This window comes from Scyliorhinus canicula, chromosome 21 (genome assembly GCF_902713615.1).
Source record: "Scyliorhinus canicula chromosome 21, sScyCan1.1, whole genome shotgun sequence".
Lineage (NCBI taxonomy): Eukaryota > Metazoa > Chordata > Chondrichthyes > Carcharhiniformes > Scyliorhinidae > Scyliorhinus > Scyliorhinus canicula.
Window position 1 is genome coordinate 50,070,291 of NC_052166.1, and position 12,446 is coordinate 50,082,736.

A 12,446-nucleotide genomic window follows, 5' to 3' on the forward strand; every position below is an offset into this window, starting at 1 on the left:
ATAGTTGGTCACTTTTGGCCATGGAGTTTATGTTATCACATGTTCAGATCAAGAAAGTTGAACATTTGGTTCTTGTTCTAAACATCTACAATTATCTTGAATTTACGGAAGGCCTCCCCATTCTGCTGTAAATCAGAAAACACCTCACAAACATTTCTTTCCAATTCTTCTGAGGCAGCAATCTGGACGATTCGCACCACAAGCTGTAGAAAGTGCAGGATAGAGTCCATCCAATGACCCAGTCACTGGACTCGGGTCAGAATAGGGAGGGGGGGGGGGGGGGGGGGGGGGGGAGACACGTGAAAAGAAGTGAAGAGCGTGTATAGCAGAGAACGAGAGCGCGAAGTACGCACGGCAAGAGGAGAAATGGATAGGGGCGTGAGTAGGTAACAGTGAAGATGAGAATGGATAGCCTGTAGTGTCTTTGTCAAGTGGATCTAAATAGAATAGAGTGCCCCTGTCAACTGGAGTGGTGGGAGTTAAATGTGAAAGAAAATTGTTGACTGATGTCGAATTGTACTATGATTTAAGGTGGGGAAAATTGTTAAGTGGATGCTCTTGAGCATGAGAGAATAATGTTATGTACATTACATCAGTGCATTCTGGATGAAAAGGTATGGTGTACATACCACCATTATTATCTACATTGCATCATTTACACATGCAGACCCCGCTATATTATACTCACTCGGTATAAACCTTTGGTGCAAAAATCAATTGTGACTTAAAATGCTAACTTTAAAATGTAAAATACATACTAAACCATTCCAAAATAAATTATTTTGACATTGAATGCCGAGAAATGTGCCAAAAGAGCGTCATAAATCAATATTTCTGATACCTTTATGTCACATTGAAAAATATAAAGTGTGCAATCTTCTTCTAAAATAATCAGCTGTAGCCCATGTCACAAAGGTTGAAAATAATTCCCGTGGCCCTGTGTGCGGTTGACTCGTGCAGCCCAACAAGATCGAAGGCCAAAGTCAGGATTCTCAAGCTTCTGACTACTACCTAAAGGGGCAGGGAGAAAATGGGAAGGAAAGTCAGAAATGTTGGAAATGTCAGTTCCAAAATCCTGAATCATTTCATGCAGACAACCATGAAATGCAAATTTGAATACAATTGAGTGAGCGCAGTTGATAGTTTAATGATGATTACAATGGTGTAGCATTGAACCTTCAGTAAGTTGAATGATAACCTGCAGCTCCGTAAACTTGTGCGTAACAGTTTTAGCTCCCCTGCTCGTTTGGTGACTTGATTCATGTAATTGAGGCAAAGTTTATTTTTCACACTAGTGTGAAATCTTCCATATTGGTGCACCACACTACTTCTCTTGTATAATATGTGCACTTCTGTACAATTATGTTGATTTATATTCAGATAAGAAAGGAGGTACTTCGCGAGTAGAGATGTGCTGATGGGACAGACGGTGGGAATTGGGGATATGGGCAGTGATGTGTCTTGGGGTTCTGCAGTGACATCTTTTGTTCATTTTACATAAATGACTTTAACATGTAAAATACATACTAAACCATTTCAGAACAAACATGGTTACGGAACAAATATTGCTGCTATCAAATTGCTGCATGGGAAAATGTGAGGAAGATTACAGGAGTCCACCAGAAGACAGTGGACAAGCTGGGCAAGTGGTTCAATGCAGAGAAATGTAACAACGTTTTGGGGGAAAGAACAGTTGAAGAGAAAGCTCCTTATGGAGTGTGAAACAGGGGAATGTTTGCTCGGGCTTTAAAGCAGGAGAACCATATGAATAAGGCCAAAGGCAAAGGTGCTTTATATGTTGGGACATTGATGCAAAAGTGAGTGAGTTTGTACAAGATTGTTTTCATTACAGTTGGAAATTCTGGGCATCTAGTTACAGGGGTCGAGCTGTGGAGAAGCAGGAGGTTCATCGGGAATGAAAAGATTCCAAAAACTGAGTTTTTCTTTGTTAGATTAGAAATGTAAATATCGATCTAATGGAGATTTCGAGAAATTAAACAGAGGAAGACTGTTCTCACTGAATTGTTGACGAGGGGCATAGATTAACGATTGGCACTGACAATCTGACAAGCTGTTTGAACTGAACATGGTGGAAGCTGTTGGCAATTGCAGCTTCCATCACCATCTCCTTCATAATGACCGTTGCCTTTAGAACGATTGGATTGTACTGTTTATCATCAATAACCTGAGAGATCCAGTTACTGTCGGTAGTTGATATTCAGACTCCTAATCATGCTCTTACTTCCCAACACAACAGCCAAGCTCCAGCCAATGGATCAGGGCAGCAGTTTCACGCTGTTGAACCCAGTGACGGTGGGATATCCGGAACTTCTCTCTGAACATAAGAACTAGGAGCAGGAGGAGGCCATCTGGCCCCTCGAGCCTGCTCCGCCATTCAATGAGATCATGGCTGATCTTTTGTGGACTCAGCTCCACTTTCCGGCCCGAACACCATAACACCTTAATCCCTTTATTCTTCAAAAAACTATCTATCTTTACCTTAAAAACATTTAATGAAGGAGCCTCAACTGCTTCACTGGGCAAGGAATTCCATAGATTCACAACCCTTTGGGTGAAGAAGTTCCGCCTAAACTCAGTCATAAATCTACAATCCCCTTATTTTGAGGCTATGTCCCCTAGTTCTGCTTTCACCCGCCAGTAGAAACAGTCTGCCCGCATCTATCCTATCGATTCCCTTCATAATTTTAAATGTTTCTATAAGATCCCCCCTCATCCTTTTAAATTTCAATGAGTACAGTCCCTGTCTACTCAACCTCTCCTCATAGTCCAACCCCTTCAGCTCTGGGATTAACCTAGTGAATCTCCTCTGCACACCCGCCAGTGCCAGTACGTCCTTTCTCAAGTAAGGAGACCAAAACTGAACACAATACTCCAGGTGTGGCCTCACTAACACCTTATACAATTGCAACATAACCTCCCTAGTCTTAAACTCCATCCCCCTAGCAATGAAGGACAAAATTCCATTTGCCTTCTTAATCGCCTGTTGCACCTGTAAACCAACTTTCTGTGTCGCATGCATTAGCACGCCCAGGTCTCTCTGCACAGCGGCATGCTTTAATATTTTATCGTTTAAATAATAATCCCGTTTGCTGTTATTCCTACCGAAATGGATAACCTCACATTTGTCAACATTGTATTCCATCTGCCACTGAACTATGGAAATCTTCCTTTTCTTTCATTGACACGTTTTTTCCACTTTCCTGACTCGTGCCTCAAATATGGTGGAGGGTATCCAAGCGGTTTTGTTAGCCTCATACAGTGTGTGTAGTGTCCTGACATTCGTGAAGCAACATGGCTTCTTGGTTTTCCTATCACAAGAAACACAGCTTTGCAGTGCATCCACGTTGGTGCAGACCATAGCAGTGGCACTTCCCTTGCCCCTACAGTGCAGAAGAAGGCCCATCGAGTCTACACCGACCCGCCGAAAGAATATCCTATCTAGGCCCACTCCCCTACCCCATCCCCGTAGCCCCAGTTCACTTGCACATCCCTGCACACTATGGAGCAATTTATCATGGTGAATCCACCTAACCTGCACACCTGGCTTTGTGGGGGGAACCGGAGCACCCGAAGGAAACCCTCACAGACTCGTGCAGACTCCACACAGTCGCCCACAGCCAGAATTTAACCCATGTCCCTGATGCTGTGAGGCAACAATGATAACGACTGTGCCACCCCACATGTTTAATCGATAATCATTAAAAACAGTCTGGCAAAAGATGGTAAAGCAGTCTGGTTTCACCCGTGTTCAAAATGTCTCATGGTGCATACTCATTCAAGACTTGGGCAAGACCATGTTGGAGCCAATCATCTGTCATTTCTGCCGCAGCCGCTGCGCAGAAGGTAATGCAGTGTCTTGTCTTGAACCAGTCCATTCCCCTTTTCCTGCAGGATTGGACCGGAGATGGGAATGTTTCCTGCTCGGAGTGCGTGGAAACACATTAGCAGAGCTGCTTCAACGTTGGGATAAACAGCTGTTCTCATCCTCTTCCTTGCTAGAAGAAATGCCGCCTTGTCCACCTGGCCCAAGATGTTCGTCTAGTGTTTCATAGTGGTGGACAAACCCGATAGTTTCCACTCCTCCGCGATGTCCGCTTTCCACTTCACACCCCGGTTTTCCACTTGCTTTCTCAAATTCACCTTCTCTCCGACTGACAACACTTTTAACTTTCTCACAGGTTTAGCCATCCTTGCAGGTTTTGCACGTCCTTTTAGACCTTGATGTCAAATGATGGCTTGCCCAGAGCTCATGTTTCATGCACTTGAGGTGGTCTAACTGCACTCTGCTTGACACAGTCATATGACCAGTTGAAATGAAATGAAATGAAAATCGCTTATTGTCACGAGTAGGCTTCAATGAAGTTACTGTGAAAAGCCCCTAGTCGCCACATTCCGGCACCTGTTCGGGGAGGCTGGTACGGGAATTGAACCGTGCTGCTGGCCTGCTTGGTCTGCTTTCAAAGCCAGCAATTTAGCCGGGTGAGCGAAACAGCCCACGTTTGGTGATTAAGTTTGGCTAATCTGGAGTTACCAGTGCGGAATTGTGGTTCATCACAGGTCTCATTCTACAGAGAGTTATAATCTTGAAGGGTTTAGAGAGGGGAAATCAATTCCAATGACTGAAGAGGTAACCAGAGGGCAGAAACCTGAGGTGAGTGATAAAGGGACCAGAGGTGACATGAGCAAAAGTTTTGGTTAGGATGTGGAATCCACGGCCTGCTAAGATGGTGGATAAGGTTTTACTTTGTAACGTTCAAAAGGGAATTGGAGAAGTACTTCAAGAAACAATTACAGTACGAAAGGAGACAAGGACGTACCCACAACCGCCACGACAGACACTACTGGAAGACCTACTGGACGCAAGTATCCTAGAGAAAGGGAACTGTAGTGACATGTATGACCGACTGGTAGATAGGGACGACACCGTACTGGACGCAACAAGAAGGAAATGGGAGGACGACCTGGGGATGGAGATAGGGTGGGGACTCTGGAGCGAAGCACTGCATAGGGTCAACTCCACCTCCACGTGCGCAAGGCTCAGCCTGACGCAACTAAAAGTGGTACATAGAGCCCACTTAACAAGAACCCGTATGAGTAGGTTCTTCCCGGAGGTGGAAGACAGATGTGAACGGTGCCAAAGAGGCCCGGCCAACCACGCCCACATGTTCTGGTCCTGCCCCAGACTCGTGGAGTACTGGACAGCCTTCTTCGAGGTAATGTCCAAAGTGGTGGGAGTGAGGGTGGAGCCATGCCCGATAGTGGCGGTCTTCGGGGTTTCAGAACAGCCAGATCTATTCCTGGGGAGGAGGGCGGATGCCCTTGCCTTTGCCTCCCTGATCGCCCGCCGTAGAATCCTGTTTGGCTGGCGGTCAGCAGCACCGCCCAGAGCTGCGGACTGGCTGTCCGACCTCTCGGAATCTCTCCAAATGGAGAAAATCAAATTTGCCATCCGAGGGTCGGACGACGGCTTCCACAGAACGTGGGAGCCATTCATGCAACTGTTCCGGGACCTATTTGTGGCCAATGTACAAGAGGAAGAATAGTCGGGGGAAGGTAGCGGGAGGGGCTACAGGTTCGGTACGGGGGTTCGATGGCTAGCTAAGGCCCAAAACCAAACTAAATAAACATGTTGGGGGGGGGGGGGGGGCGGGCGCAGTTACTACTACGAAGATGCTTACCTGTAAATATGTATGTTAATTTTTGCGTGTTTGTTTGTTGTGTTTTTTTTTTTTTTTTTTGTTTTTTTTTTTTGTTCTTTTTCTCTCCTAACAATTTGTAATTTGTTCAATATAAAATATGAAAACTGAATAAAAACATTTATAAAAAAAAAAGAAACAATTACAGGGGTATAGAGAAAGAGCGGGGCGTGGGACGAACAGGATTGCACTTCAGAAGAGCCAGTGCGGATATGATGGGCTGAATGGCCTCCTCCATGCTGTTCTATTCGAAGACACCCTGTGGGGGATAATGGCTCCCCAATCTGAACAAATAATTTCACATGGTGTATCGTGCAAACTCACTGCCGTCACCTTCGGCCCTGAAATGTGCCCAGTCTACCTCAGATTACCCTGGAAGGGCAAAACTTTGAGCAACTTGTGAAGCTGGCAGTTTTCCGCTGCTGCTATGCAGTAACAACACAAATTGTATCCGCTGCTAACAGGGTGCTGCTGTTGAGCCAAAAAGATGGTCCGCCTATCACACAAGTGAGTAACGTGTTATATGAATTTCGGTGCTTGTGTGATGCGAGGCCGGTAGGCTGTACATCCCAAAGAATGGCCGATCATATCAAACAGCATGCCTCAGCTGCTATTCGCAGTGAGCAAGGTACAGACCGTACCCAAGCAGCCCGTGCTTGCAAAACTCAGAGCAGTGTTACATTAGATGTGATTCCACGATTGGACAACATTTGCTGAAGAGCCCTCAGTCTGCTAAGAATTACGCTGAAGGTAAGCATGCAGGGGCAGCAGGCGGCAAAGAAGGTCAATGGTATCTTGGCCTTCATAGCGAGAAGATTCGAGTGCATGAGGAGGGATGGCTTGCTGCAATTATATAGCGCCTTCGTGAGGCCACATTTGGAATATTGTGAGCAGTTTTAAGTTCTCCTTATCTGAGGAAGGATGCTCTTTCTCTCGAGGGAGCGCAGAGAAGGTTTACCAGGCTGATTCCTGGGATGGCAGCTCTGACGTATGAGGAGAGATCGAGTTGGATAGGATTGTATTTGCTGGACTTAAGAAGAATGAGGGGTGATCCCATAGCAACCTACAAAATGATGACAGGACTAGACCGATTAAATGCAAGAAAGATGTTCCCGATGGCAGGGCATCCAGAACTAGGAGTCACAATCCGAGGATACAGGGTACTGTTGAAGACAGAGATGAGGAGCAATTTCTTCACCCAGAGAGTGGTCGGCTTGAGCAATTTGTTACCACAGGAAGTAGTTGAGGCCTAAACATTGTACGTTTTCAAGAAGCAGTTAGATATAGTTCTTGGGAAGGCAGAATCAGGATATTGAGTTGGATGACCAGCCATGTTCATAATGAATGGTGGCGCAGGGCCAAATGGCCCCCTCCTATTTTCTATGTTTCTATATTCCTATGAGCTCGCAGTGTGGCTGATTTGCGTGTATTGGAAGCTATATATATATTAATACACAGGGTCTTGTTCTTTGCAGACAAAAATAATATTATTGTGTCTGTTTCAACTAAAGTGACAACCAATCACTGACTCATTCCTCGGGACAATGCCTTGACCAATCAGGGTCAAACTCCCTGGTTTAAATTTCTTGGCAGTTTACGGTCATCACCTAGTCCATTCCCCACTGCAGCGCCTCTGCCAATCAGAGGCTACTTGCCAACTTATCAGCATTTTCTTCCTCATGCAAAGTAAATTTTTGTTTTCCTCTTGTATCAGTATTCTTGCGGTCCCCTGATGAGTGCAAGATAGAAAGCTTTGACACGTCAAAATAAAGTTTTTTAAGATTCCACTTCAGTATTTAACTGGTTTTCATGCTACACTTTAAAAATGGCAATGAATATTTAATAGTTCCTCATAAAGCTTTAGAATGGTTTTCAAACAATGTTGATGGTGTAATTTCATGGCTGACAAAAAAATGACAATTTTTTGCTCTTAATCCCGTTCTTGAAAATGAGCCTTTACTGCACAAAGTGTGCTTGCACTACGTGTTTGTACCACCAGATGGCAGCTCATACCTATTTACCAAGATCTCTTGGCCCTTTCAACACAATATTGGTTTTTGTTGTGGTGTTTCCTTAAGTTCATGAGCCAAATAGATTTAAATACAGTAAATTGATTAAAACCATTCAATTTTGCTGTTTAAATATTTAATTTACTTCATCCCACTAACCTATTGTTCTGCTTCCTGGCCACAGTCGGCCTTTCATCTTAATAACGCCCTTCTCCAAGTCAACCTGTACTACAAGAGCACAAAGCTGAACTTCAGACACAAAAATTGAGCATAAAATAATAGCCAAGATGGGGCGGAGCTATAAAGCAAGGCAGCAACTCAGATTTGAGGTGCAGATGATGTCTGGCCTGTGTGAGCTACCTGAACCCCAGGCATCTGTTTCTTCCTTTTGGCTCCCTTCTTAGCCGAACTTGCATTGCCTCTATAATGAGAAAATGCATAGCAAGGTCTCTAGCAGTCACATTGGTTGTTGTGTATGATTTCTTGAGAGAACGAATTGCTGTCAGTTCCATTGGAATAACGACTGTGCGAGTTATATGGCACAATGTTTGAGATATTTATGTAGCTTGTTCTGCATAAATGTAGTATTCTGCAGCTTGAGTGTAAGTACTGAGAACTAAAGTAATGTCCTCTCTCTATGCACCAGTTGGCTGCAAAATGCATTCCTCACTCAGACACAGTGGGAAGCAGGTCACGTTCTGTACACTTCTTAAAATGCGTATTAACCAACCTCAGTAAAGCACTTCGCTGCATCAGAGTTACATTTTCATATCCCAGAACAGCCAGTTGAGCTGCCACTTTAACAATTGCAGTTTTAAACGTGCTTTTCTTGTGCATCTAAACAGGAAAAAAAAGAAACGATCATCAAGTGCCCATCCGATCTGTTAGACCAGTGCTTCCCAAACCTCTTCTCGGTGTGAACCCATTTTAATGCCCCAAACCTTGCCTGACCCCAGGATCAAAATTTGGGGGAGGAGGTGTGGGCTACTAGAGTTGTTGAGCACGGGTGTGGGGGTGGTGTTGAGGGGAGAGGGGTCAGTTGAGCATGGTGGGAAGTGTTTAAAGCACAGGTTTTCTTCTTTCAAAATAAAAACCAGGCCTTTTTCGTAGCAGCAACCAAGTCCTCAAAAATCTCTGTTGGAACCATACCCACTATTCGAAAAATCAACGTGAGAATTTAAAGGGGCCACACAGCTGTTGGACACCCAGTCCGAGCTCCACAGCAACTATTGTTGCCTCTGGGATTGTGACCCACCGTTTGGGCTTGAGCAGCGTCTTCCCCTATTGGGGATTATGTTAACTCTGGAGGAATTTGAACCTGACAAGCTACTTTAAAGACGTGAAATTCCTTTCCAACTCCTTAATGTTATCAAGGAAGCTCCAAAATGTATTTGCGACTATTTCCTTACACCAGTCACCAAGATGTTGCAATGTCCTTAGGGACGTGCCACCTCTTCTATACATTCCTATTTTGTAACAGTTTACAGTCTGTCTTCCCTATTTCAGTTGCCAATAGTCTTGTCTGCCAAAAATGTATACATATATATCCTGCAATTTATTATGTCTGCTTGCATTGTCTCCCAGTTTGGTTATTATACATATTCACCACCCTTTGAATAAAAAGATATTGTATTCACGAGTAAGATATAATTTTTATTGTCTTAAGCTTGAATCCATAAGCATGTGTTAATATTGAACATTGCCTCATCAAGTTAATTTAGGGCTATCAGCCAATGAGATCACCTCAAAGACACACCAAGTTAAATGTGAGCATTCCTAATACAGATTGTTTCCCTCACAGTACAATCCTTTTATTAATGTAGCGGCACATCTGAAATTGTGCTACGTTTTAGATTATAATTGACCTGTTAAACCAAATGTTCTGGCTTTTATCACTTGTAATCAATATTTCATGATTTTTCACATCTTGTCAATCGACTTCTCTACGTGCACGTTTTGAAAAATTGTGCCCCCATTAGTTGTGTTTTGTTTCCCAGTATGATTACAGCTTTAGAACAGAGCAGAGTGCTGCAGCTCGCCTTCCACCAAGTCCCACTAAATTTCAACAATCACCATTGTCCTGAAGATGGATCTTAATGGAGCAGCTGTAAACGAAGGGACTGTGAACCTACTGGAGCAGGCACCATCAGGAGCAGTGTTGGAGATTTTGCTTCCTTTATCTTCTACTGAAATGGTATTCTCATACTAACGAAAAGGACAGTATTTCTAATAATCGGCAGCCTACCTGCCACTTAACATAGGGTAAAATCATTTTGTACATGGCGTTTTGTAAATACAATGTTTAATGTAACCTTTAATTGCAAGTCTTCTGGCCTTGAATAAGGTTAATCATTTTAACAATTATGAAACAAAGGCTGAATGGTTTTTTTTTTTGCTTTCTTGAGCCATAGCTTATTTCTGTTTCTCTTTTTTTGGTAAAAGTACTTTTGCACACTTCAGAAATGCTATTGGTAATAGTCACTTTCCCAAACTATGCACCAATTCGGTTAAGAGACATTTAGCCATTTGTTTCCAGACATTTTGAGATTAGATGAATTTTTTAAGTGAAGAAAATAAAGTTTTGAAATATCGTGGTTATAACTGATGTTTTATTTTTACTTCCAATTTCTCACAAGTCAAGACCTTGTATAGGCCCAAGGAGAAATTAATAATATTTAAGATTAAATTTAGCAAAGTCGAAATAACTCTTTAAAATTCGGATCAGAGGATAAGGAACTGGAGACCATCATGGATTCTGGAAATCTTTGAGACTTGTTGACTTATGTTCCTGCACAGACATTCATCTAGTTTCAAGTGGATAACCTTTCTAATCGTTGGTTGTTTTCTGCTATTTCTTGCTGAGAAAAATCACATATCAGTTCTTCTCTTGGAATATATCAACTTTGGTTATCAGAGAGGATAATTTGACAAAAGGCGAGGCGGTTCTTTGGTATTTTCCATTTCTTTTTTTCCTTTCCAATTTTGCTACATTAGATCTAACCGTGAAGAATTTCTGCTGGGATTCTCCGATTTCCTACGGCTAAACCCCCCAGCCTAGTCAGCCTCCTGCTGTACTCTAAAGCTGTCGTTTATGGGGGGGAAAGTATTTGTTACGTTGCAGTGAACAAACAGAACTTAAAACAGGCCAAAGTTAAGACAGGGCCTTCTTTATTGGTTCCTTTCCTCACAAAGGGCATCTGTGTTATCCTAATGCAATATTTGTTAATGCTGTTTTTCTACAGTTGCGTAGGTTATGGTTGTGTGGTTGTATTTTGAATGAAAGTGTCGGTTGCACTGATTTGCTTTGCACTGCATTTTTAATGTTTGGGCTCTTTTTTTAAATGTGGACTCCCTTTTTTTTGCTTCCCGAAACTCTTTTTTGTATTGTTTTTACTCTGCCGGTGATTCTAAATGAATGCTATGAAACACCTTGATTGTGTAACACTGTAAACCCTTGTTAAGTAGCAGCTTTTCTTTAAACACTGCCATTAACTTACCAGCCTTACCTCAATAAACCCAGCTGCTACAGCCTCCTTTTCAGGCTTTGCTGACCCGTACTCCGAAGTCAGCATTCGATACTGTATTTGCGACAGATACAAGAATTTAGTGCTTTAATGAATAGCAGCTGGTCAACAGAAACAACATATGCTAGCAGGTTTATACACTATGCGTACAGCAATTATGTACATAAATTTCCCTTTTAGAATGTATTTTCTCATTTCCCTATCAGAACAAATGCTGCCTAACGCCAGGTGGGGGCTTTTGGTGGTCAGATTAATAATGCCAGTGTTTAGAATTGCAGGTTTTGTCATTTGTCTGTTTAGCGTAGTGTTGCGTAGCCTGTAGTGTAAAACAAGTGTTCTGACTCGTAAGCGCTGTTTGAAACGAACAAAGTGCTTCAAAGACTTTGAACAACTGATTTTCAATCCTGCATGAGTTGTGTGCTTAACCCTTTCATACAAGAAAGTGTAAATATATTTTCTGTGTCTGTTCTGTAGAAATAATGTAAAACACCCTGTCGTCTTTTCTGTAAAACAAACATTACTGGCCATTTGTCATTTCTGTACTAATATTGGCGGCATTTAAATGTCTGATGGAGCTCTGTGAACTTAAATATGATACAAAGGCATCCGCCTTTCATGCAGAACAGAGCTAAGAATATTGACGGTATAACTTAACTATCTCCACCTCATTCATTTACAATTTGCTCTGAATAATTAAAGTGTGGTAACATTGTATGTACAGTCTGCAAAATTTCCACCTAAATGTTATCTTTTTTCAATAGTTCAAAAAAGTTTAACTTGGCCCCAGCCATACAGTTGTAATCGTTCATTTTTATTTTTAATTGTGTTGGAGATTGAACCACTTTTAAGATGTTTAGAAATAAAAATCTCCTGTATTTATTGTAGGCTTGTTTCCCGTAGTTACAAAAAGGGGGGTTTACAATTTGATCTGTCGAGTCTGTATTAATAATGTGACTTGTTAAATAAAATATCTGTTTTAGCCTGCTGCTTCTTATACGACCGCTCTCTCACGATGACATTTTAGAATTGGTTGTAGCAAATTGGAAACAAAAATGATTATATTCATGTCGCACCTTTCACATCCTCAACAAATCAAAACACTTCCCAGTCAAGAATTTCTTCTGAATTGTTGATTTGTATGCCAAACTCTTTCCCACAAACCACATATGAGCGAAATGGTCAGCTAATCAGGTTGC

At 42.4% G+C, this 12,446-nt stretch overlaps 1 protein-coding gene across 9 annotated transcripts in view; it reads left to right on the forward strand.

Annotated features, from left to right (window-relative positions):
• Positions 1–12,237, forward strand: part of LOC119955409 (multivesicular body subunit 12B-like) — a 185,960-nt gene extending 173,723 nt beyond the window's left edge. For all 9 annotated transcript variants that reach the window (XM_038781497.1, XM_038781498.1, XM_038781495.1 and 6 more), the window contains one exon: positions 9,724–12,237. In XM_038781497.1, the coding sequence (XP_038637425.1) occupies positions 9,724–9,810 (87 nt within the window). In that variant the 3' untranslated portion in view covers positions 9,811–12,237. The remainder of the gene's footprint in view (positions 1–9,723) is intronic.
• The last annotated feature ends 209 nt before the right edge of the window (positions 12,238–12,446 follow it).